This window comes from Anomaloglossus baeobatrachus, chromosome 6 (assembly GCF_048569485.1).
Source record: "Anomaloglossus baeobatrachus isolate aAnoBae1 chromosome 6, aAnoBae1.hap1, whole genome shotgun sequence".
NCBI lineage: Eukaryota > Metazoa > Chordata > Amphibia > Anura > Aromobatidae > Anomaloglossus > Anomaloglossus baeobatrachus.
Window position 1 is genome coordinate 380971181 of NC_134358.1, and position 27941 is coordinate 380999121.

The following is a 27941-nucleotide window of genomic DNA, read 5'->3' on the forward strand; positions in this document are numbered from 1 at the left end:
CCTCCCTCTCTCTCCACTCTCCCCCACCTGAGAGCGGAGGACGCTCGTAACTAAGTTAAACATCGGGTAACCGCGGGCTTAGTTACCCGATGTTTATCTTGGTTACGTGTGCAGGCAGCCCTGCTCCTAGCAGCTGCAGACGCTCGCAACCAATGTAAATATCGGGTATCCAAGCAAGTTACCCGATGTTTACCTTGGTTACGTGTGCAGGGAACCGGCTCCTAGTAGCTGCAGACGCTCGTAACCAATGTAAATATCGGGTATCCAAGCAAGTTACCCGATGTTTACCTTTGTTACGAGCCTCCACAGCTGTCAGATGTCGGCTCCCAGTTTCACGTTCAGTTCTCCTCACTCCCGATCACATGACTTCAATGCCCGCCCATAAACTTAAAGGGAACCTGTCATCAGAAATTTAGCTTGAAACCTAAACGTTTCCCCCTCTGCAGCTCCTGGGCTGCATTCTAGCAATGTTCCTGTTGTTTATGTGCCCCCTTTCTGACCAAAAAAAGACTTTATAAAGTGGTACCTTTTTGTATTGAAATCTTGATAATGGTACACGGGGGCGGGCTCTCTGGTGGCCGTTAGTCTGCCTCCTGTCGCTTTAGGCCGTCCGCCATCGCTCCATTTCATATCTCAGGATGCCGCCCACTGCGCCCGAGGTGCTGCGCACGCGAGGACCGCTGGTCATGTGTGCGCAGGCACGAGGTTCTGGGCGGCGCTGAGATTGCATCGCAAGGGCCCGCCCATCATCTCGTGGCCACGCTCTCCCCTCTCCCACCAGGGTTCTGCGCAAGCGCTGGCCAGATGACCCGACGCCGCCTCTTTCCCATCTTACCCTGCAGCAGGAAATAGATGGGAGGAGCGGAGCAGGACACCACCGGTTACGAGAGGTGACCTGTGGTGTCCTGTTAGATTCGGCTTATGGCATTGTCTAACAAGCCACTATACCAGGCATAAACTAAGAACATTTTGTGAACTCTGTTATGACAATCATGGGCACCCCGCAATCACGTCACAATAGGGCCAAGGGGGTGAGAGGGAACCTCTCCCTCTCACAACCCTCTAAATGCAGCAGTTGCTATTAACTGTGGCATCTAGAGGGTTACACCGACACTTGAGGAGCTCAGCTATAATTTAAACTGAACCTGTCAGGTGCAATATGCACCTAGAACCACGAGCAGTTCTGGGTGCAACTTGCTAATACCTGCCTAACTATCCCTGTATCTAGTAGCATACATAAAGAGATCTTTAAGTATTTCTAAAGATCTTTTATCATACGCTAATGAGAGCAGGGACTAGTTGGAAGGGCGTTACTTCCCCCGAATAGTTTGCCCTCTTAGTATGGTAGCACGCCCACAGGAGATTGCTAACATGCTACCCAATGCAGCATCACCAGCAGTGACGTGCGTACATATGTCCGCTGTCTCTGCTGTTCAGAAGTCCCGGCACTTCTGGTCATGTGCAGTATGAAGCCGGGTGTACGCGTCCAAGCTTCAGCGACACAGGTACATGTCACCGCTGATGCTGCTGCATTGAGTAGCATATTAGCATGCTGCCATGCTAAGAGGGCGAACTAGTCAGGGTAAGTAACGCCCTTGTGACTAGTCCCCTCGCTCATTAGCATATGATAAAAGATCTTTAGAAATACTTTTTTTTAAAGATCCCTTTATCTATGCTACTATATACAGGGACGGTTAGGCAGGGATTAGCAATATGCACCCAGAACTGCTCATGGTTCTTGGTGCATATTGCACCTGACAGATTCCCTTTAATAAGGTAATCGTGTTAAAACCGCTCCTTTGCCCCATGATCAGTATGACATCCCTGTATGCCATATTGCAGGAACACCTCCCACATTATGACATATATACTGTATGTCAAAACTCGAGAAGGGGTTAAAGGTTTTTCTATTCTAAGTAAAGACATATAGATAATTCCCCCAGAAGAAGTTAGGCAAAACGTGGGTTACTTAGCACCTTATTCTTTATTTATATTTTCTCACTGTATACATGGTGCTAGTAGTATGCTCACTCTGTAATGGTAATCTGCTGGCTTTACTGGTACACAGTATTTTATTGACACAATCTAATTTCTGTGTTACTACTGCGATTTTGCATTATTTAATACCCCATATGATTACATTAGTGTGCTTCAAACTTGTTATATTTATTTTGCCCTATATGTGCTGCAATTGTTTTACTATTTGCTCTAAATTTGCTGCATTATGGTTTTGCTCGATATTTACTGCATAATATTACAAATGATGGCTTAAATCCTGTGATATTACTGTATTTTTACTTCATTTAATACCTTAGACGGCCGCTCTATAGTGTTCCAAATTTAGTACATAATCACTTTGCCTGACATTTTCTGTACATTAAGCCCCTAATTTGCTGTATTGTTGTTTTGCCCTATGTTTGCTGCGTATTTCTATCTTATATTACGCCCTAACTTGCTGCACTTTTCCTTCCGTTATATTGCAATGGTAGCTCCTAATGCTTTCTAGTTTAAAACAATTTATCTCCACTGCTTTAAATCCGCTGTGACTCACAATGCACTCCCATTGCGCTACAGAAAATTACTGCTACTTAGCGGACTTTATAATTATGTAGTTCTGGTAATTTAAGGGTAAGTGTGCAATCCCATTCACTACCGATAAATTAATGATGATGCTGTTTTTTGTTAGTGCCAGGCGGTATTGTTGGCCCTCCTCGGTCTTTTAAAATAATGTTTTTAATTTTTGTTACCAATAAATATTGATTTTATTGCATGAATCACTTTGGGTCCTCCTCTTTAATGTTAGGGGGACACTCTGGTTGTATCTTGGCATTTTGTAAGTGACATGCCTCCATTATTATGGGAGTATTGTTTATATAGATAATTCATGTAATCATATGCTTATGTGTGGTGTACAATTAATGGGACTAAAACTAAATAAGAACTAAACTCTGTAATGCCTTTACTTATTTTTCCAGCTATTTACTGTGAAGAATTACTAGTGATCTCAGTAAAAGCAAAATGAAAAATCCCAGGTAGCATCTTCTGTCCCACATATAATCTTCTGGTAACTTAGTAAGGGGTTGGGTGATAGAGAAACACTTTCCACATTTTCATCTCTATTACCAAAAAAAGAGGACATGTGTTTATCCATTTTATACTGTAAAGTTAGAATATGAGCAGTTGAGCTTAATCAGAAGTCTGCTCTGCAGCTTTCATGTTTACTGGCATCTGTACAACAGAGCCTCTGGTGAAGATCAGGCATGTGGACATGGGCATTACTGGCATCTGTACAACAGAGCCTCTGGTGAAGATCGGGCATGTGGACATGGGCATTACTGGCATCTGTACAACAGCGCCTATGGTGAAGATCGGGCATGTGGACATGGGCATTACTGGCATCTGTACAACAGAGCCTCTGGTGAAGATCGGGCATGTGGACATGGGCATTACTGGCATCTGTACAACAGAGCCTCTGGTGAAGATCGGGCATGTGGACATGGGCATTACTGGCATCTGTACAACAGAGCCTCTGGTGAAGATCGGGCATGTGGACATGGGCATTACTGGCATCTGTACAACAGAGCCTCTGGTGAAGATCGGGCATGTGAACATGGGCATTACTGGCATCTGTACAACAGAGCCTCTGGTGAAGATCGGGCATGTGGACATGGGCATTACTGGCATCTGTACAACAGAGCCTCTGGTGAAGATCGGGCATGTGGCCATGGGCATTACTGGCATCTGTACAACAGAGCCTCTGGTGAAGATCGGGCATGTGGCCATGGGCATTACTGGCATCTGTACAACAGAGCCTCTGGTGAAGATCGGGCATGTGGACATGGGCATTACTGGCATCTGTACAACAGAGCCCCTGTTGAAGATCGGGCATGTGGACATGGGCATTACTGGCATCTGTACAACAGAGCCTCTGGTGAAGATCGGGCATGTGGACATGGGCATTACTGGCATCTGTACAACAGAGCCTCTGGTGAAGATCGGGCATGTGGACATGGGCATTACTGGCATCTGTACAACAGAGCCTCTGGTGAAGATCGGGCATATGGACATGGGCATTACTGGCATCTGTACAACAGAGCCTCTGGTGAAGATCGGGCATGTGGACATGGGCATTACTGGCATCTGTACAACAGAGCCTCTGGTGAAGATCGGGCATGTGGATATGGGCATTACTGGCATCTGTACAACAGAGCCTCTGGTGAAGATCGGGCATGTGGACATGGGCATTACTGGCATCTGTACAACAGAGCCTCTGGTGAAGATCGGGCATGTGGACATGGGCATTACTGGCATCTGTACAACAGAGCCTCTGGTGAAGATCGGGCATGTGGACATGGGCATTACTGGCATCTGTACAACAGAGCCTCTGGTGAAGATCGGGCATGTGGACATGGGCATTACTGGCATCTGTACAACAGCGCCTATGGTGAAGATCGGGCATGTGGACATGGGCATTACTGGCATCTGTACAACAGAGCCTCTGGTGAAGATCGGGCATGTGGACATGGGCATTACTGGCATCTGTACAACAGAGCCTCTGGTGAAGATCGGGCATGTGGACATGGGCATTACTGGCATCTGTACAACAGAGCCTCTGGTGAAGATCGGGCATGTGGACATGGGCATTACTGGCATCTGTACAACAGAGCCTCTGGTGAAGATCGGGCATGTGGACATGGGCATTACTGGCATCTGTACAACAGAGCCTCTGGTGAAGATCGGGCATGTAGACATGGGCATTACTGGCATCTGTACAACAGAGCCTCTGGTGAAGATCGGGCATGTGGACATGGGCATTACTGGCATCTGTACAACAGAGCCTCTGGTGAAGATCGGGCATGTGGACATGGGCATTACTGGCATCTGTACAACAGAGCCTCTGGTGAAGATCGGGCATGTGGACATGGGCATTACTGGCATCTGTACAACAGAGCCTCTGGTGAAGATCGGGCATGTGGACATGGGCATTACTGGCATCTGTACAACAGAGCCTCTGATGAAGATCGGGCATGTGGACATGGGCATTACTGGCATCTGTACAACAGAGCCTCTGGTGAAGATCGGGCATGTGGACATGGGCATTACTGGCATCTGTACAACAGAGCCTCTGGTGAAGATCGGGCATATGGACATGGGCATTACTGGCATCTGTACAACAGAGCCTCTGGTGAAGATCGGGCATGTGGACATGGGCATTACTGGCATCTGTACAACAGAGCCTCTGGTGAAGATCGGGCATGTGGATATGGGCATTACTGGCATCTGTACAACAGAGCCTCTGGTGAAGATCGGGCATGTGGACATGGGCATTACTGGCATCTGTACAACAGAGCCTCTGGTGAAGATCGGGCATGTGGACATGGGCATTACTGGCATCTGTACAACAGAGCCTCTGGTGAAGATCGGGCATGTGGACATGGGCATTACTGGCATCTGTACAACAGAGCCTCTGGTGAAGATCGGGCATGTGGACATGGGCATTACTGGCATCTGTACAACAGCGCCTATGGTGAAGATCGGGCATGTGGACATGGGCATTACTGGCATCTGTACAACAGAGCCTCTGGTGAAGATCGGGCATGTGGACATGGGCATTACTGGCATCTGTACAACAGAGCCTCTGGTGAAGATCGGGCATGTGGACATGGGCATTACTGGCATCTGTACAACAGAGCCTCTGGTGAAGATCGGGCATGTGGACATGGGCATTACTGGCATCTGTACAACAGAGCCTCTGGTGAAGATCGGGCATGTGGACATGGGCATTACTGGCATCTGTACAACAGAGCCTCTGGTGAAGATCGGGCATGTAGACATGGGCATTACTGGCATCTGTACAACAGAGCCTCTGGTGAAGATCGGGCATGTGGACATGGGCATTACTGGCATCTGTACAACAGAGCCTCTGGTGAAGATCGGGCATGTGGACATGGGCATTACTGGCATCTGTACAACAGAGCCTCTGGTGAAGATCGGGCATGTGGACATGGGCATTACTGGCATCTGTACAACAGAGCCTCTGGTGAAGATCGGGCATGTAGACATGGGCATTACTGGCATCTGTACAACAGAGCCTCTGGTGAAGATCGGGCATGTGGACATGGGCATTACTGGCATCTGTACAACAGAGCCTCTGGTGAAGATCGGGCATGTGGACATGGGCATTACTGGCATCTGTACAACAGAGCCTCTGGTGAAGATCGGGCATGTAGACATGGGCATTACTGGCATCTGTACAACAGAGCCTCTGGTGAAGATCGGGCATGTGGACATGGGCATTACTGGCATCTGTACAACAGAGCCTCTGGTGAAGATCGGGCATGTGGACATGGGCATTACTGGCATCTGTACAACAGAGCCTCTGGTGAAGATCGGGCATGTGGACATGGGCATTACTGGCATCTGTACAACAGCGCCTATGGTGAAGATCGGGCATGTGGACATGGGCATTACTGGCATCTGTACAACAGAGCCTCTGGTGAAGATCGGGCATGTGGACATGGGCATTACTGGCATCTGTACAACAGAGCCTCTGGTGAAGATCGGGCATGTGGACATGGGCATTACTGGCATCTGTACAACAGAGCCTCTGGTGAAGATCGGGCATGTGGACATGGGCATTACTGGCATCTGTACAACAGAGCCTCTGGTGAAGATCGGGCTTGTAGACATGGGTATTACTGGAACGTACACCCTTGGCTTAGATACATACTGTTCATTTCTTAACTGGTACCCTTTAGTGTCAAGTACTGGGAAAAAGCATTTACACTTCATGCAAAAGGGGTCTACTTCTGGAAGATAATGCATGAGCGTATTGAGCTATGTTTTTATTTTAATACTCATGTTTTATTTGTGCAAGTCAAAGGCATGTAAATAATAATTTGTTATTGCTTTTTTATGGTCACTCATATGTTTGTATCTACTTCTTAAGGTCCAGTCACACTAAGCAACTTACCAGCGATCCCAATAACGATAGGGATCGCTGGTAAGTTGCTAGGAGGTTGCTGGTGAGATGTCACACTGCGACGCTCCAGCGATCCCACCAGCAACCTGACCTGGCAGGGATCGCTTGAGCGTCGCTACACGAGTTGCTGGTGAGCTCACCAGCAACCAGTGACCAGCCCCCAGCGTCGCAGGGAAGATGCTGCGCTTGGTAACTAAGGTAAATATCGGGTAACCAACCCGATATTTACCTTGGTTACCAGCGCACGGAGCTACACGTGCAGAGAGCAGGGAGCAGCGCACACTGAGCGCTGGCTCCCTGCTCTCCTAGTTACAGCACACATCGGGTTAATTACCCGATGTGTGCTGCAGCTAAATGTGCACAGAGCAGGGAGCAGCGCACACCGGGTGCAGCTGCACAGGGTACATATATAGGGTATAGAGTACAGGGTGCAGCTGCACAGAGCAGGGAGCAGTGCACAATGCTTAGCGCTGGCTCCCTGCTCTCCTAGCTACAGCACACATCGGGTTAATTAACCCGATGTGTCCTGCAGCTACATGTGCACAGAGCAGGAGCCGGCACTGACAGTGAGAGCGGCGGAGTCTGGTAACAAAGGTAAATATCGGGTAACCAAGGACAGGGCTTCTTGGTTACCCGATGTTTACTGTGGTTACCAGCCTCCGCAGAAGCCGGCTCCTGCTGCCTGCACATTTAGTTGTTGTCTCGCTGTCACACACAGCGATGTGTGCTTCACAGCGGGACAGCAACAACTAAAAAATGGCCCAGGACATTCAGAAACAACCAACGACCTCACAGCAGGGGCCAGGTTGTTGCTGGATGTCACACACAGCAACATCGCTAGCAACGTCACAAAAGTTGTTCGTTAGCAGCGATGTTGCTAGCGATGTTGCTTAGTGTGACGGGGCCTTTACACTGTTCTCAATAGGAGTGTATAAAATGTCTAGGATTGTTTGCAAATCTTACAGGAAGGTGTAAAGTAAATATTGGAGTTCAATGAAAGTAGTCCTATAAGCCAAAGGAGAGCATAGTAATTAATACAAAATACTTGTTGAAGGGCAGACCACAAAAACACTACTGGGTTGATCCTAAAAGAATGAATACAATATTTTAGTCTGTTCTCTGTAGTCATTCACATGTAGATTTTCATTTATTATATGAATCTTGGAACTGTTGCATTAACCAGTTACATTCCTGTTATTTCCATCTGAACAGATGGGTAAAACAGGAAAATACTTTCCAATTACTTATTGAAATGATGCACAATTTCCCTGACAATTATTGTGGTGTTTGCTTTTATTAGTAGCTGGTTGCCTAGGATACTGGCCACCACTGCAGTCCAGGACGGGTGGCCGACAGTGCTTACAAGCTCTTTTCTATTGATCTTGGGAGCACTACTCTGATGCTGGTCAGGATTGCTGGAGCATGCTGTGAGCTCTGGATCCCAGCCAGCTTCGTTATATAGTCCTCTGCTGCTGCACACAAAGCTGCCTCATACGCAGCAGCATCAGAGGGAATAGTTTGGAATAGCAGCACAGCGATACCGCCATCAATCAAGCAAAAGCACCTGCCCTGTGGCCATCAATGAAGCAAAAGCACCTGCCCTGTGGCCATCAATGAAGCAAAAGCACCTGCCCTGTGGCCATCAGGAACGTAGGGAGCAGTGAACTCCTGAGAATAAATGTTGGGACAAACCATTTACCCACCTGTGTAAAGTATATCCTGGAAGAGTTTGATCCCAGTAGTTTGCTCTCTATATGTTGCTGAACTCGTTCAACTATACTTTCTTCATGCAGAAAATGGACTTCATGCTTTGTTGGATGAACATTTACATCAACATTCTGTGGAGCTATCTCTAAGCTGTAAAGGGTAAAGAACAGAAAAGACATCAGTATCTACATTAGATTAAAAATAGCCAAATCCTGTCGACTGATTCCCTTTAACTTGAGAACAGCAAAATGTAGGGGCAGAGACCCAGAAACCAAAGATGTGTCACTTATTAGGCTGCGTGCTGTAGTTTCAATACAATCAGTGTTTAATTAGCAGGAGATTATCACTGCCAGGCTTGTGGCATGCAAGCCAGTCCAGCTAATTTCTGTAACCTTGCCCTATCACAGATTCACATATTGCTGACTAAGCAAAGTGTACACTAGAATCTGCCAATTAATGGTGTGGCAGGGGTTATACACAGAGCAGTTTTCTGACCACTGCTACTGCTACAGCAGAGAAAAAAGGAATTCTATATAAACTGCACCAAGCATTCAAATGACACATCACAGGAATCAGTCTCTCTGCCCCTACATCATGCAGCTTTCAGATTCCATAGAAAAAATCTACTGACCGAGTCCCTTTCTTTAAATAATGATTGCAGATATTGACAAATACATTAAATAGAAGTAAACTCAGGACTAATGAACAGGAAAAGGACTTGGGTATTCTCATTACAAATAAGCTGAGCAGCAGCACTCAATGTCAGGCAGCAGCTGCTAAAGCAAACAAGATATTAGGGTGTATAAAAAAATAGATTAGATCCCGTGATCCCAACGTATTGTTACCCCTCTATAAATCACTTGTAAGGCCACATCTAGAATATGGGATCCAGTTTTGGGCTCCACATTTTAAAAACGACATTCAGAAATTAAGCGGGCTTTACACACAGCGACATCGCCAGCGATGTCGCTAGCGAGCGTACCCGCCCCCGTCGTTTGTGCGTCACGGGCAAATCGCTGCCCGTGGCGCACAACATCGCTAACTCCTGTCACACATGCTTACCTGCCTAGCGACGTTATGCCTCCTTTCTAAGGGGGCGGTTCGTTCGGCATCACAGCAACGTCACTAAGCGGCCGCCCAATAGAAGCGGAGGGGCTGAGATTAGCGGGCCGAACATCCTGCCCACCTCCTTCATTCCTTATAGCGGGCGGCCGCAGGGAGGGACGGTGATGTTCCTCGTTCCTGTGGTGTCACACATAGCGAACAACCTGCGTCCAAAAGCAGCAACGATAATCGGGATTAGAACGACCGGACAATGATCAACGATTAGGTGAGTAATTTTGATCGTTAACGGTCGTTCGTGTGTTTCACACGCAACGACGTCGCTAACGAGGCCGGAAGTGCGTCACAAATTCCGTGACCTCAATGATATCTAGTTAGCGATGTGGTTGCTTGTAAAGCCCGCTTTAGAGTCAGTTCAAAGGCGGGCAACTAGACTACTACAAGGAATGGAAGGCCTCCCGTATGGTGAGAGGTTGAAAAAGTTGGATTTGTTTAGCTTAGAAAAAAGAAATCTCAGAGGAGATCACATTTATAATAATAAATATAAATACATGTGTGGTCAATATAAAGGACTGGCACATGACTTATTTCTTCCAAAGACAATACTAAGGACCAGGGGGCACTCACTGCGAGGGGAAGAAAAGCGATTCCGGCAGCTAAATAGGAAAGGGTTCTTTACAGTTAGAGCAGTCAGACTGTGGAATGCCGACCACAAGAGGTGGTGACGGCTGACGCTATATCAACTTTTAAAAAAGGGCTGGATGATTTCCTCAGTACACACAACATCATCAGTTATAAATGATTTAGTAACAAAATGTAGAACTGGTGGAGGAAGGGTGAACTAGATGGACCTAGGTCTTTTTTCAACCTATGTACCTATGTAATTTAGAACTGGGTTTAAGTGCATGCAAGTGCACACACAAATATACAGTATATACATATATACGTGCATACACACAAGGGTCTGCTGATAAGTCTTTGGCTTTACCCGGAAAGAAAAGAGATAGGATGCTGAAACTTTACATTTATTCCACATACTCTCCACTGATGTCAACACACTTCTTACATCGGTATTCCAAGTTCTGTAAGCTTAGCAAAAAATAAGAATTACACCTACCAGTATTCGGTAATTCAATTTCCAGTAGTCCCTCAGGACATTACCACAGGAGTTAATCCCCTTGACCTATACAGTGACAGGATCAGAGAGGTTAAAATGCCCCTTCCCCACCTCTACCCTCCAGTGTCTTTTCAAGTACTTACAGAAGGATGGATACAATGGTTTATACAAACATATAATAACCCATTTGCAAGATAAACCGTAAGGGGAGGGAAATAAGGGTGCTGTCCTGAGGGACTACTGAAAATTGAATTACCGAGTACCGATAGGTGTAAGGGTATGTCCGCATGCTGTGTTCTGGTTTGACAACAAAAATGCATCCTCTGGCAAATTCTTGACAATTGTAAACACTGCGTTTGACAAAAAAAACCAAAACGCGGTAAAAATGCATGCGTTTTTTATGCGTTTGGGCTGCGTTTTGGACAGTGCATTTTTAAAGGAGAAATAAAATATGATCGGATTTGATAGATAGCTAGAATACATAGATAGATAAAGGGATAGATAGAAAAAAAAAAAAGAAAATAGATAGCATGACTGCCCGCAGACAGAGCCATGCGATGAGAATGAACTCGGGTGAACCTCTGAGGTCAGTGCCGCGACACAGGCAGTAGTGTGGGGCCCGCAGCTGTGACGTCAGAGTTCACTCGAGTTCATTCTCCTCTCATGGCTCTGTTTGTGTCGCGGCCTGATTTGCGGTCACAGGTGAAGGACTCACCTGTGACCACAAATCACCTGAGTGACGGCACAGCTGATCGCGCGGCTCACCTCAGTCACTCTGGTGATTTGCTGTCCCAAGTGGAGGACTCCAGCTGTGGCCAAGGGTAACCTGAGTGACGTCACCGCTGATAGAGCGCAACTCACTTCAGTTGCTGCGTGAAGCTCACAGCGAGCGGTCGTGCTCTATGGCCGCTCGCTGTGAGCTTCCGATGTAGCAGAGCTGGAAGCATTGTGGGACCTCGTGTGGATTACGTTAGACCGGGAAGGGTGTTTGGGGCTTAATAAAGTGCTGAAAGAGGGTGTTTTTTTGTCTTTTATTCAAAATAAAGGAATTTTTGGGTGTATGTGTTTATTTTCACTTACAGATGAATCATGGGGGGTGTCTCAGACGCCTGCCATGATTAACCTAGGACTTAGAGACAGCTATGGGCTGCCATTAACTCCTTATTACCCCGATTGTCACCGCACCAGAGTAATTGGGATGACCCGGATAAGGTCCCAGGACTGTCACATTTAATGGATACGGCAATTATGGGCGGCTGCTGGCTGATGTTTTTAGGCTGGGGTGCAGCCTAAAATTGATAGGCCTCTCGAGTCTGAAAATACCAGCCAGAAGCGGTGTGGCTTTATCTTGGCTGGGTATCAATTGGGGGGACCGCACGTCTTTTTCTTTCTTTATTTTACTGCACGATATAGACCCGCCCACCGGCGGCTGTGGTTGGTTGCAGTGAGACAGCTGTCACTCAGCGTGAGGGTGCGTCTGACTGCAACCAATCACAAGTGCCAATGGGAAGGGGAAGAAGAGAATATGAGATGAGCATTCTGAGCGGCCGGCACTTTCAGAAGCAGGAGAAGCCACGGAGTAGTGTGACAGCCACGCCGGTGAGTATGAAGGAGGGGGGGAAGGGGGGAGGAGAAGAGGAAGAGGGAGAGACCGACAGAGAGAAAGAGACTGACAGAAAGAGAAAGACCCGCGTTTTTGTTGACAAGAATGGATGCAAAATGCAACCAAAATGCGGTGCAAACGCACAGCTAAACATTTTGGTTGCGCTTTGACACACCTCATTCATTTCAATGGGTGGAAAATGTAACCAGAATGCAATGAAGAAGTGACATGCTGCTTTTTTTTAATGCAATGATTTTGACAATATTTGTCAAACAAAACTCTGCCTAAAGAAAAGCAAAGTGCAGATGGAAATTTTGACTTCTCATAGACTTTGCTGGTGAAGCAAAACGCATGCATTTTGTTATTGACACGGTGCAGTTTAAAATGCAACCAAAACAGAAGATAAAACGCAACGTGCGCACATGGCCTAATTCTTATTTTCCAGGACGTCCCTCTGGACAGCACCATAGGAGCAGTGCCAAAGAAATAGCTCAGGGCGGGTACAGAAGCCTTAAGGACACAAGTCCCGAGCAAGAATTAGGTTAGACATTAATCTGTAAAATCAGAAAAATGGATAGTAGAATCAATCTGCAGTCATTTGAAAAAACTATGCAGCGCATCTTAAGGGTTCCTATCAGGAATAACATGGCTGATGTAGGATCCATAACACCCAGAAACCGCCAAGTCCTGAAAAAAAATAAACATTAGAAGGACCAAATCTTTGATAAGTACCTTTGTTTACTAGAAAACTATAAGGTAACTCACCATAGTGAGTGTCTGATATATTCTATACTGCTGAATACTCAGTATAAATGTGGTAGACAGCTTATACCGTAGAAATTAGGTATAGTGAGACATACCAGAAAACGGTGTTCAATGAACATTAACACTGCAACCATAGAATAGATGTTAAAGTCCTGAACAGCCCCTCAAAAGGATGAAGAAAAGCACAGCCTGACAGAAATGACGACTGTTGTAAATCAATAATAAACTTATCTGTGCTTTCATCAGCTCTCCTAGGCTCAAAAACGACTACCCCTGATTACAGGCCAGCCCACCATTCCACCAGAGGCCACATTCTTGCCACAGAAGCCCAAAGATTTCTATCCATAAACCGCTGGACCTCGAGTAATGAGACGGACCCTCATGAAAACTAAAGACATGTAGAATTGTAGTCTGGAAGGCACGTCTGCTGGTTTTACCGAGCCGGGAACATCATCCGACCACTTGAGGAGAATCAATATTCATCATTCCTAAAGGTGCTGATGCGAATTACAGTGAAGTTTTGAAATCTGGATGTGATGAAAGTGTCCCAGAAAATGCAGGTGGCCAAACTTCATATATAGGAAGGAAAAGAACAGGCTTGTCATATCCGTGGTTTCTAATACAAGAGCTTAGTGCTACCCTGAGCTGGTGTAAAGAATCCTCTACTGCTTGGGGCAAACTGCCTGACTAGGAATGGACTATACTGCATTAAAGTGTAATTACCACTATACCGGTCATTAGTGCGGACAAACCACCCTGTCTTCCCTGGAAACCAGGGAACATCATCTAGAGAACGAGGGTCTCTTCTAATCACAGAGGAGTGCTTCTTCATTTGAGAGCAGTGAGATGCTGGATTTTATCTTGTGAGAGCAGTGAGCCTAAGAGGGAGACTATGGAGCTCTCTGCCACTAGATGTTGGAAAAACCTCACAGGTTATTTACACTAGATTCGGTTTGTGGAACATTCGTCCAAAAACTAGTTTGATTTCCATCTATAGACCCCTCTCCTTAATATGGGGCTATTATCATAATCGGCTACATTTCGTTCTTCAGTTATAGGATGAACTCGATAAACATCTCTCTTTAACCATAAGTTATAAACGAGAGACCGGATTTAAGCAACTAAGCACAGCTGAACACTACCGATTAGAAAGTAAGGACCGTACCTGAACTCAGATTCCTCTTCTGAAGCAGTAGTAAGGAGAATTACTAGGCCAGGTCGAGCATAGCGGTTAGCATTAGCTAAGCCAAGTCCAGGTTCAAAAGTGCAAGGCCAAATGGCGTGAGGTCAGATGGTGTGAGGCACGAGGCCAGTGCCCGTATGCGCAAGCCTGTACGCACAAGCCTGTAACAGTACAGCGCAAACCCGTAGGTGCCTAGGTGCAATGCGCAAGCCCTTAGGTGCAAGCCCAGAGGCACGAGGCACACGGAGGCACGAGCCCGAAGGCACAAGCCCGGAGGCACAAGGCACATGCCCGGAAGCACAAGGAACAAGCCCGGAGGCACAAGGCACGAGCCTGAAGGCAGCGAGCCAGTGAAGCAAAGTTATGAAGGTCAAAGGCTGCAAAGCAGTAAGACCAGAGGCGCCAAGCAGTGAGGCCTCGAATGTCCCAAGGTGCAAAGCCAGAGGTGAGCAAAGAAGCCGGAGCCATGCGGCATGTGAGCAGAGCTGTGTGGACCGAAGCCATGAGGGCGGAGCCATGAGGCGCGAGGCCAGAGCCATGAGGCACGAGACCAGAGCCATGTGGCCCCATCAGACTTACCCTTAAGAGTGTAATCCACCTGTGGACTTCTGGAAACAGGTACTTCTTGAGTGGTATCCTAAATGCCAGATTAGTTACACCTAAACCAATTAATTTATCTTGAGATTCAGCTGGAGGGCAAGTTCCAAATGCAAGATAATGTGCTATATCCACATTATATGCCCTTCTATAGGAGTAGCAAAGCAGACACAATCTGGTCTGGTGAGAGAATAGTGGAATCCACTGAGTGTTATTTAACCACAACATGAAGATCAACAGTTAAATTCTGAAACTCAAACATGAGGCTCAGCTGATACCAAGATAACGTGAGGCAATGACCTCACTCATGCGGCATAATCTACTCAAAAAGTTCCAAGGCCTGGCTTTTGAACTTGAAGGAAAACTTTTGTGCACGAGGTCCAGATTTACAAAAGTCATGCAGCTTGAGTCAGCCTAGAGGCCCCACACATTCCCAGTGCACTTACCTGTGCAGCCTCCATTGTGCTGTGGCTTCCCCCCTTCCTTTCCCCTCCAAACCTTAGAGGGATAAGGGAAGCTTTTAATGCCAAGAGCCCTCCATGAAGAGAACTGGCATCATGGGCAGGAATAGCACATCACTGCAGATGGTGCGCTGATGGATGAGGAACCTCTCTTCGAGAGGTGTCAGCCCCGGACCGCTTGACAGGGAAAAGGGAAGGCCGAGACCCCCCGATCCCGTTATCAGACAGTGAGTGATGGCTGAGGGACCTCTCTTTGAGTGGTGTTGGCCCCGGGCGGCTTGACATGGAAATGGGAAGGCCGAGACTCCCAATTCCCCTGAGCCCGTACTCCTTGAGTCTGTATGATGAAATTCCAAAAGGGTAAAATAGCTCCACTCTAGCAGGACCTCTCATGCGTCTGTCTCCTGAAGGGACAGGAAAAAGACTGGAGGGTGGAGGGGCCTTTTACCCTCTTTGTGATCCTGTCCCTGTATAAATCAAGGGGATTAACTCCTATGGTGCTGTCCAGAGGGAAATCCTCTCAAACCAGGCATCTGTAGCAGCCATGGCATCAGAAATGGTGTGGCATTTGGTACCCTTGAGATGTTTCTTCAAGTTTGGAAACCGATGATAGTCGGAGGGAACTAGATCTGGTGAATAAGGTGGGTGGTCAACCAGCTGGAAGCCCAGCTCTGCCAGTTTTGCCATGGTCGCTTGTGCATTGTGAGCGGAGGCGTTGTCTTGCAGGAACAAGATTCAATTGCACAGCTTGCCGTGCCTTTTGGCCTTCAGAGCTGCATTCAATTCGTCCAAAAGCTGAAAGTAACACCTTGCATTCATTGATGGTGGAGACCTTTTGAAGGTAGTCCACTAGCAGCATGACCTCTTTATCCCAGAACACAGACACCATCACCTTAATGGCTGATTTTTGCACCCTGAACTTCTTTGGACGAGGAGAACCACTGTGCCGCCTCTCTTTTGACTGCTCCTTGTTTTCAGGGTCATACAAATAAATCCAGGTCTCATCCATAGTGACCAGTCGATGCATGAAGTCCTTATCAGTCCGGAAACGCTGACAAATGGATTGGGAAGTTTTCACTCGCATGCTTCTCTGATCTGTTGTCAAACATTTGGGGACCCACTTTGCAGATAGTTTCCTCATGTCCAAATGTTCATGGATTATGACACAAACACCTCCACGGGAAATCCCCATGATGTTTGCTATTACTTTAGCTGAACTTCGTCGATTTTCCTGTATGAAATTGTGAACAACATCAATGATCTCTGGAACAACAAACTCTCTCAGTTGTCCAGGACGTTCCTCATCACTGGTTTTGAAGTGGCCAGTTTTAAATTTAGCAACCCAGTTCTTGACTGTGGAATATGAAGGGCATTGATCCCCCAATGTCTGCGACATAGCACCATGAATATGCTTCGCGGACGTTCCTTGCGGGACAATAACTTTATCACTCCTCAGCTCTCACTTGCTATGAATATCGCATTAGACTCCGCCATTTTTTTTTCCCGCGTGCGTAAAACACTGTTGTCATAAGCAACAAACACAAAATTTTGAAAACAAATATTAGACACATAAGGCTGTCATGTGATGTAACATTCGTTACCATAGAAACAAAAAAAAATCACAAAGCCAAAGACTTATCAGCAGACCCTCATGCATACACATGCGCGCGCGCACACACACACACACACACACACACACACACACACACCACCGATTTTCTAAGTGCATATATGTTAAAGATCCTATTTACATGAATTTCTCACCGATTGTTAGTAACCATCCCATGGTTGCACATGGAAAATCATGACTTTAGCTGAAATCTATCAGTAATTAGAGAGCAATCCTGCCACTTAATGGAAAATAATATCTGCTGATGGCCTATAAAAGGTGTCCCATTACCAAGGTGATACACAAGAAACATCTCATTATGGGTAAAACCAGTGAGCTGTCTCGATTTTCGCAACCTAATTGTTGCAATACATACTAATGACACTGGTTACAGATGAATTTCTAAGCTAGTAAAGGCTTCAGTGAGCACTATTAGGGATATGATATGGACGTAGAAAGAACATAATTTCACTATAAACCGGCCACGACCAGATACTTCCTCCAAGATTTGAAACAGAGGAGTAAAAAGAACTATCAGAGGAGTTGCAAAAAGCCAAAAACCACATTTGGAAACCTACAAAGACCTGCAATCAGCAGGGATAATTGTTTCAAAGAAAACAATAAGTAATGCCCTCAACCTCCATGGCCAATATACATGCTTATCACGAAGACTCGACTGCTGAACAAAAAGAATGTTCAAGAGCGTTTACCCCCTTTATGACCTTTGACGTACCCATACCCATATGTCACAGTCGGGAAGGGGATGCCGATCTCTGACATATGGGTAAGTCATTGCAATCGTGTGAGACACAGGAGCTGTGACTGCACAATCTTACAGCCAGGAACGGTGCCTGTACTGCACGACCCGTTTAAGCCCCTAAATGCCGCGATCAACATAGAACATCGGCCGAAATGTGTATTTTCCAAAATGGGGTCGAGTGGGTGGTTCCTGCTATTTTGGCCCCATAATCACTCCTCAAATGTGACCTGGCACCTACAGTAGTCTATTCCTGCCAAATCTGTGCTCCTTCCTTTCCGAGCCCAGCCGTGTACCCAACAGTAGTTTTCCATCACATGAGGTATAATGTACTCAAGAGAAATTGCACAACAAATTGTATAGTTCTTTTTCTCCCTTGTGAAAATTAACAATTTTAGTCTAAAAAAGTATTTTATGGGAAAAATGTAATTTTTTTATTTTCGCAGCTCACTTATTATCAAATTCTGGGAAGCACCTGTGAATTCAAGGTGCTCATCACACTTCTAGATAAAATCTATGAGGTGTGCAGTTTTCAAAATGGGGTCACTTGTGGAGGGTTTCCACTGTTTCAGCACATCAGGGGCTCTACAAACATGACATGGCATCTGCTATTCCAGGCAAATTTGCGCTCCAGAAGTCAAATGGAGCTCCTTCTCTTCCAAGTTCTGCTGTGCACCCAAACAGTAGTTTTCCAAAAGATATGATGTATCGATGTAGTCAGGAGAAATTGCACAACAAATTGTACAGTGCCTTTTCTCCTTTTACCCTTGTGAAAATGCAAAATTTGGAGATAAAGCAACATTTTTGTGGGAAAAAAGCAAAATGTTCCTTTTTTCCTTTCACATTACTTTAATTCCTATGAAGCACCTGAAGGGTTAATAAACTTCTTGGATGTGGTTTTGAGTACTTTGAGGGGTGCAGTTTTTTTTAAATGGTGTCCATTTGGGGTATTTTCTGTCACCTAGGTCAATCAAAGTCACTTCAAATGTGATGTGGGCCGTAAAAAAAAGTTCAGTCAATATTGGAAAAATGAGAAAATTACTGATAAACTTTTAACTATTTCACTGTTCTAACTTCTAAATTTATATTACAAAAATGATGGTGATGGAAAGTAGACATGTGGAGTTATTTCTTAAATATTTTGTATGACATAACTCTGGTTTAAGAGCACAAAACTTAAGGCTATGTGCGCACACAGCGTTTTTTTGACGCTGCGTTTTTGGCCGCAAAAAAACGCACAAAAATGTAAAAAACAAATGCGTTTTTATCGCGTTTCGCTGTGTTTTTGATCACTGCATTTTGCTGCGTTTTTCCAATGCATTGCATGGGTGAAAAACGCAGGAAAGAATTGACATGTCCATTTTTTTTTAGCTCAAAAACGCAGCTAAAAAAAATAGTTGTGTGCGGACAGCAAAAATGAAAAGTCATAGACTTTGCTGGGCAAGCAAAGTGATGCAGTTTTGAGTCCAGAAACGCATCCAAAAAGCGCCTAGTGCGCACATAGCCTAATAGTTTTACAATTGCAACATTTTTCACCAAAATTCTGATATTCTCACAAATAAATAAAAAATGTACCCCTATTATAAAGTACAATGTATCACCAAAAAAAAAAAAAACAATCTCAGAATCACCAGGATCCAATGAAGTGTTCAAGAGTTATAACCTCAAAATGACGCTGGTCAGAATTGTAAAATTTAGACTCGTCAGGTAGGTAAAAACAGGCTGGGGAGTGAAGGGGTTAAAGTTTCCTCAACAACATTTAGAAAAGCCTGTGAAATAACTGGGAGAATATAGTTTGCCCAGACGAGACCAAAATTGAAATCTTTGGATGCTATAATACACATGTTTGGAGGTTAAAAGGCAAATCACTCCAAAAACACCAACAACAGGGAAGTTTGGAGGTGGTAGCATCATGGTACGGCACTCGCAAACGTTTATATAATTGAATGAAGGATGAATGGAAAAAATGTACTGAGATATTCTTGATATAAATCTGCTGCCATCTACCAGGATGATGAAGACGAAACAAGAGTGGACATTTCAGCAAGACAAGAATCCTAAGAACACAGCCAAGCAAACTCTCAATTGGTTTCAGAGAAAATAAAGCTGCTAGAATGACCGAGCCACTCTCCGGAGCTGAATCCAATAGAAAATTAATGAAAAGAACTAAAGCTCAGAGTTCATAGAAGGAGCTCACAGAACCTTCAGGATTTGAAGAGTGTTTGTGTGGAAGAATGGACTAAAATCACACCTGAGCAATGCATAGGGCTAGTTTCTCCCTACAGAGGGTGTCTTGAAACTGTCATCACCAACAAAGTCTTTTGTACAAAGTATAAAATAAATTTCAGTAAGCCTGTTCAGTACTTTTTACCTCTGTCATTTCTCATTATTATACATCCCTAAATTTATGGACATCTATGGTTTCATTTCTTTGCCTGTGTGGATTGGCTGGGTTGTTATTGACATCTGGTGAGAAATTCATGTCAATAGCACCTTTGGAAATATATTTACTTAGAAAATGTGTTGTGTTCAATATCCCTTTCACCCGCTGTATATGTATATTATGTGCCTATTACTCTTGCTTTTGATCCCAGTACATTACATCAGAGCGAAATTAAGATAACATTTTTACCTGAGGTACAGAAAGGGATGAGTGTTTTTAGGCAAATAAGCGGCATAAACCGTTTCTATAGCTTTCTTCAATGCAGTGGATTCTACAAGTCTTGCTGTGGATAAACAGAGAACAGTAAGAAAAACAGCTATATAAAAAGATGGCGTTTTCAGTCCAAACACTAATCTCAAGTAAACCAAGTTAGAATTCTTTATTCTCCCACAAAATGCAAAACAGAACACAAGAGAAAGAACATGACGAACATTTCTGTCATGGTTTTAATATTTTGGGATCACAAGACATTATAGTAAGGGCCCCACTCTTTTTTGTTATCTGAGTGGATCTACAGAGGGGAACACTATTATCCCTCAATCCTGTAATGGCCATTAAAGCTTTTTGTTAACAACTTTGTAATATTTTTATTGTGTATTTACCATTGATAAACAAGAGGAAAATACATTTCTTCATTGAATAGTTGGCATTGGTTATATACCCTTTCATTTTAAATGCCAGCTTAGCATCTTCACAGCCCACTTCAAGTAACTCTCTAGGGGAAAAAGAAAAAAAAAAGGATTCTGCAATGAATATAAAGCATACTAAAGCCTTTATTTAAAATGACAGCTAAGTAAACATATCATATACGATAAGAAACACCCATTTCTAAACAACGAAAAAAAGAGAATTTTGCTTACTTACCGTAAATTCTTTTTCTTATAGTTCCGTATTGGGAGACCCAGACCATGGGTGTTTAGCTTCTGCCTCCGGAGGACACACAAAGTACTACACTTAAAAGTGTAGCTCCTCCCTCTGAGCTTATACACCCCCTGGTAGCCAGTCACAGCCAGTTTAGTGCAAAAGCTGAAGGAGAATAGCCACCCACAAGTAGAACAGAGCAAGAGCCGGAACAACCGGAGACTCTGTCCACGACAACAGCCGGTGATAACACACGGAACAAGAAATTGCCAACAGGCAACAGGGAGGGTGCTGGGTCTCCCAATACGGAACTATAAGAAAAAGAATTTACGGTAAGTAAACAAAATTCTCTTTTTCTTTATCGTTCCTTTGGGAGACCCAGACCATGGGACGTTCCAAAGCAGTCCCTGGGTGGGAAATAAACAGAAAAACTAAGAAGTAGGCAGAACCTAACTTCACAAGTGGGCGACAGCCGCCTGAAGGATGCGTCTGCCCAAGCTCGCATCTGCCGAAGCATGAGCATGCACTTGGTAGTGCTTCGAGAAGGTATGCAGGCTAGTCCAAGTTGCAGCCTGACAGACTTGTTGAGCCGTAGCCTGGTGCCTAAAAGCCCAAGAGGCACCGACAGCTCTGGTCGAGTGTGCTTTGATCCCCGGCGGGGGAGGCACCTGAGTACTCTGGTAGGCGTCCGAAATGGTTGATCTAATCCAACGGGCTAAGGTCGGCTTAGAAGCAGGGAGGCCCTTGCGCCGACCTGTGGTCAGCACAAAAAGAGAGGTGCACCTCCTGAGCGCAGCGGTGCGAGAAAGATAGATCCGGAGAGCACGCACCAGATCTAGAGTATGCAGCGCTTTTTCAAAGCGATGAACAGGGGCCGGACAGAAGGAAGGTAAGGTAATGTCCTGGTTAAGGTGGAAGGGAGAGACCACCTTAGGAAGAAAGTCCGGAGTCGGACGGAGAACCACCTTGTCTTGATGAAAGACTAAAAAAGGTGACTCCGAGGAGAGCGCAGCCAAATCAGAGACTCTCCTGAGAGAAGTTATGGCAACTAGAAAGGCCACTTTCTGAGAAAGACGATACAAAGAAACCTCCCTAAGAGGCTCAAAAGGGGGTTTCTGCAATACCGTGAGGACCAAGTTAAGGTCCCAGGGATCCAAGGGCCGCCGATAAGGCGGAATGATGTGAGACGCGCCTTGCATGAAGGTGCGGACCTGAGCCAGCCGAGCGAGACGCCGCTGGAACAGAACTGACAGAGCTGAGACTTGTCCCTTGAGAGAGTTGAGGGACAGTCCTAGCTGCAGACCTGACTGTAGAAAAGAAAGAAGGGTCGGCAAAGAGAATGGCCAAGGAGGATGGCCGGTAGAGCGACACCAGGACAGGAAGATTTTCCAAGTCCTGTGATAGATCTTAGCGGAGGAAGACTTACGGGCCCGAGTCATAGTGGAGATGACTTCAGGAGGAATACCAGAAGCCGTCAAAATCCAGGACTCAAGAGCCACGCCGTCAATTTGAGGGCCGCAGAATTCGGTCGGAAAAACGGACATTGTGAGAGTAGGTCTGGACGGTCCGGGAGATGCCACGGCATCTCTACGGACTGTTGGAGCAGGTCCGGATACCAAGCTCGCCTGGGCCAGTCCGGTGCAATGAGGATGACTCGACGGCCCTCCATTCTGATCTTGCGCAGGACTCTGGACAAGAGAGCTAAAGGGGGAAACACGTAGGACAGACGAAACTGGGACCAGTCTTGAACCAGAGCGTCCGCGGCGAAGGCCTGAGGATCGTGGGAGCGAGCCACGTAAACAGGAACCTTGTTGTTGTGACGGGATGCCATTAGGTCCACGTCCGGAGTGCCCCATTTGCGGCAGATTGACTGAAACACTGCAGGGTGCAGGGACCACTCGCCACCGTCCACGCTTTGATGGCTGAGATAATCTGCCTCCCAGTTTTCCACGCCTGTGATGTGGACTGCGGATATGATGGACTTGGAGTCCTCCGCCCATTGAAGGATGCGTTGTACCTCCATCATTTCCAGGCGGCTGCGTGTCCCGCCTTGGTGATTGATGTAGGCAACTGCTGTCGCGTTGTCTGACTGGACTCGAATGTGCCTGCCCGCCAACAGGTGGTGAAAAGCTAGGAGAGCTAGAAGCACGGCTCTGGTTTCCAGCACATTGATTGAAAGGGCTGACTCGGACGGAGTCCAAGTGCCCTGCGCTCTGTGGTGGAGACATACCGCTCCCCAGTCGGATAGACTGGCATCCGTGGTGAGTATCACCCAGGACGGGGCCAGGAAGGAGCGCCCCTGGGACAGGGAGAGGAGCCGAAGCCACCACTGAAGAGAGCTCCTGGTCTGTGGCGACAAGAGCCACTAACCTGTGTAAGGAGGAAGGCCGCTTGTCCCAACAGCGGAGAATGTCCAGCTGCAGGGGGCGCAGATGGAACTGGGCAAAGGGAACAGCCTCCATGGAGGCCACCATTTGACCCAGCACCTGCATCAGACGCCTGAGGGAATAACGGCGGGGCCTCAGCAGAGAGCGCACCGCTAGTTGGAGAGACTGCTGTTTGATTAAGGGCAACTTCACAAGTGCCGGCAAAGTCTCGAACTGCATCCCTAGGTACGTGAGACTCTGGGTCGGAGTCAGAGTGGATTTGGGAAGATTGACAAGCCACCCGAATTGGGCTAGAGTGGCGAGAGTGAGCGAGACACTCCGCTGACAGTCTGCGCTGGATGGAGCCTTGACTAGAAGGTCGTCCAGGTAAGGGAGCACTGCCAACCCCTGGAGGTGCAGGACCGCAATCACTGCTGCCATGACCTTGGTGAATACCCGATGGGCCGTGGCTAACCCGAAGGGGAGAGCCACGAATTGGAAATGATCCTCTCCTATTGTAAAACGTAACCAACGCTGGTGTGAAACTGCAATTGGCACATGTAGATAGGCATCTCTGATGTCGATGGACGCCAGGAAATCCCCTTGGGTCATTGAGGCAATGACTGATCGCAGAGACTCCATGCGAAAATGCCGCACCCGAACATGCTTGTTGAGAAGCTTGAGATCCAGGATGGGCCGGAAGGTACCGTCCTTTTTGGGAACTAGGAAGAGGTTTGAGTAAAAACCTCTGAACCGTTCCCGAGCGGGAACTGGTACAATTACTCCGTTTGCCTGCAAGGAAGCCACGGCCTGTGAGAAGGCGGCGGCCTTGGAGCAGGGGGGAGTTGAGAGAAAAAATCTGTTTGGCGGGCTGGAAGAGAATTCTATCCTGTAGCCGTGAGAGATGATATCTCTCACCCACTGATCGGAGACTTGTTTTAACCAAGCGTCGCCAAGGTGGGAGAGCCTGCCACCGACTAAGGACGTTGCTGGAGCGGGCAGAGAGTCATGAGGAGGCTGCCTTAGTGGCAGAACCTCCTGCGGTCTTCTGCGGACGCGCTTTTGGGCGCCAGTTGGATTTCTGATCCTTAGCCGAGTTAGCGGACGAGGCGGAGGGCTTAGAGGACGACCAGTTGGAGGAACGAAAGGAACGAAACCTCGACTGATTCCTACCCTGGACAGGTTTCCTGGCCTTGGTTTGTGGTATGGAAGTACTCTTCCCGCCAGTAGCTTCCTTAATAATTTCATCCAGCTGTTCACCGAACAGCCGGGAACCCGCAAAAGGGAGCCCAGCAAGAAACTTTTTTGAAGAAGCATCTGCCTTCCACTCTCGAAGCCACAAGATCCTGCGGATAACGAGGGAATTAGCCGAAGCCACCGCAGTGCGGTGAGAAGCCTCTAGCATGGCAGACATGGCATAAGATGAAAAAACTGAAGCCTGAGCAGTTAAGGTAACCATCTCAGGCATAGATTCCTTGGTGAGGGAATGCATCTCCTCTAGAGAAGCAGAGATGGCTTTGAGAGCCCATACTGCTGCATAAGTCGGGGAAAACGCGGCCCCCGCAGCTTCATACACAGATTTGGCCAGAAGGTCAATCTGATGGTCAGTGGAATCCTTAAGTGAGGTGCCGTCAGCCACCGACACAACGGTCCGGGCTGAGAGCCTAGACACCGGGTGGTCTACCTTTGGGGAGTGAGACCACTCCTTGACCACCTCAGGTGCAAAGGGACACCGGTCATCAGAACCACGCTTAGGAAAGCGTTTGTCAGGACAGGCCCTGGGTTTGGTCACAGCGGTCTGAAAACTGGAGTGGTTAAAGAACACACTCTTTACTCTCTTAGGCGAGGTAAACTGATGCTTTTCTGCCAGAGAGGGTTGCTCCTCTGATACTGGCGGATTGAGATCCAGTACAGAATTAATAGAAGCAATCAAGTCACTAAGATCTGAGTCACCCTCGGAATCGATGGGGTACATGGAGTTAGCCTCCGAGCCCCCTGTAAGGGCATCCTCCTCATCTTGCGAGTCAGCTCTTGAATCAGAGCCGCGGGATGAGGAGGGGGAGGAAACCCTGCGCCTTCTCTTAGGAGGACGGGGTCTGGGACCTGATGATGAATCCTCTGTGAGCTCCGATGGACGGAGAGAGGCACCCTGTGAGGAGGGCTGATGCATATTCATCAAAGTCCTGGACAAAAGTCCCATGGACTCAGCAAATGACTGGGATATAGACCTAGAAAAGGACTCTACCCAGGCCGGGGGTTCAGCCACAGGTGCAGAGTCAGCCGGAGAGACCACTGGGGGTGAGACTCCAGGTTGTGGCACCGCCAAGTTAGAGCAGACATCACAATGTGGATAAGTGCTCGGCTCAGGCAGCAGGAGCTTACACGCAGAGCATACAGTATAAAGCTTTGGTGCCTGGCTCCTCGTGTGAGACATGCTGCTGGAGTGGGGGCTTTGCAAGAGAATGAACCCCAGGGAGAATATACAGAGGTCCACAACCAGAGACCGGCTGTGGCTTACCAGACCGCTGGAAGCGGTGTTGTGTGCCCTCCAGATCCCGAAGCCCGGACCCCCAATGCACAGCACCTCAGCAGGGATGCAGAGTGCAGAAAGGCCCAGCGCAGAGTGAACTCTGCCTGAGAAATGGCCGCCGGAGCGAAGAGAGGGGGCGGGACTTGGGGGCGTTCCTGTAGGAGAGCGGGAACTGGAGGGCCATAGAGACCTGCAGGGGAGGAGACACGCCCCAGCAGTGGGGAGTGTCCCTCCCCTGTGCAGAACGGCCGCCGGGAGGAGCCGTGCCTGTCCCTCTTGCATGAGTGACATGCGAGGGCAGGAAACAGAAACTAGGCCTCCGGCGAAGCCGGGGCCTAAATTTGAGCGGCGAGGCCGACGCGCAGGCACCATCGGCGCGGTTCTCGGGCGAAAGCTAGAGAACCCGCCGGAAATGCCAAAATAAATACATTCAGCATACTGTCCCCATACAATAAAGAACAGGGACCCCCAACACATAAACGTCTCAGGTACTTCGCTGCTGAGACGCAGGGCCAGGTCCCTGGGGATGAGTGCTCCGGTCCAGCAGGATCCTCAAGGGGCTGTGGATGGAGACCGGTCTCCTGCCAGGCATGGACACCGTGCTGGCTCCCACTTCAAGCCAGAGCCCAGGAGGGATGGCGAAGGAGCACGGCATGTAAAGCTCCAGCCTTGGAAATCAACCTTACAACACCGCCGACACAGTGGGGTGAGAAGGGACATGCCGGGGGTCCAGACGTGGACCCGCACTTCTTCAATCTCTTCCAAAGAAAAAAATCATGAGAATGCATGTGTGGATGTATGCCTCCTGAACACAAAGCGATAAACTGGCTGTGACTGGCTCACCAGGGGGTGTATAAGCTCAGAGGGAGGAGCTACACTTTTAAGTGTAGTACTTTGTGTGTCCTCCGGAGGCAGAAGCTAAACACCCATTGTCTGGGTCTCCCAAAGGAACGATAAAGAAATAAGGAATAAACATTTCCACAAAATGAATTGGGAAAGGTTTCCATCCATGATATAAATGGCATAATGAAGTACATGAAATTCAGGCAGCACAATGAAAAATACATTTGTACTTTTTTTTACATATTGATTGCTTAAGACTAGTAATGGGCGATTCCCCTGATGGTTGGGATCGGAAGCCTCGCCCAATCGTTTTGAAAAGATCAAGATCGGAATCGAGATAACGCAAACTTATGTCCAATCACCAAACTCAAGCTTTACAGTTATGGGATGGGGCGAGGGGGCTGTAACATAAAGAATACAGTTAATAATAAACTTTGTCATTATACTTACAGGTTCCGCAAACTGTTTCCCGGCCGCTTCCACATCCGATCATTATTGTTCCCCCCAGTAAGCACCACTGCCTAAAGGACCTTCCATGGCATCATAGCCATGTGACCAGTCTGGTGTATGGTAACCGATTGTTACTGTGCTAGTGTCGCATCGCGGCGTGATAATTAAAAAAAAAATGTGTGGGCTCCCGCTGTATTTTGATTACCAGTCAGGTAAACCCAGGCAGCTGGAGGCTGGGATTCTTGGAAGCCCCCAGCCGTCCCTGGAAATGGCACATTGTTTCTTAGCGCCATTTTCAGGTGCTTTACCCAGCTTGTCCAGTGGCCCTGGTGGCGGTGGCACGCTGGGTAATAAAGGGGTTAATATTAGCTTTGTATTCTCAGATGGTACTAAGCCCGAAATTCATGGTGTCACGCCAAATTAGACATGGCCATCATGAATTTCTAGTAAACAGTAAAAAAAAACCACAACACAGAATTTTTTTTATTAGAAATAAAACAAAAAACATTTAGAGACTCCATCTTTATTATAAAAAAAACTCCTTAGTCCGACATACTCAACTCTGCTTCATCACTCTGTAATGACAAGCGGCTCTACAGATAGAG

At 47.0% G+C, this 27941-nt stretch overlaps 1 protein-coding gene across 3 annotated transcripts in view; it reads right to left on the reverse strand.

Annotated features, from left to right (window-relative positions):
* MLH1 (mutL homolog 1) overlaps positions 1–27941 on the reverse strand; it is a 188064-nt gene that overhangs the window by 79923 nt on the left and 80200 nt on the right. For all 3 annotated transcript variants that reach the window (XM_075316574.1, XM_075316573.1, XM_075316575.1), the window contains 3 exons: positions 20889–21001; positions 20476–20569; positions 8686–8839 (listed from right to left, as the gene is read on the reverse strand). In XM_075316574.1, the coding sequence (XP_075172689.1) occupies positions 8686–8839; positions 20476–20569; positions 20889–21001 (361 nt within the window). The remainder of the gene's footprint in view (positions 1–8685; positions 8840–20475; positions 20570–20888; positions 21002–27941) is intronic.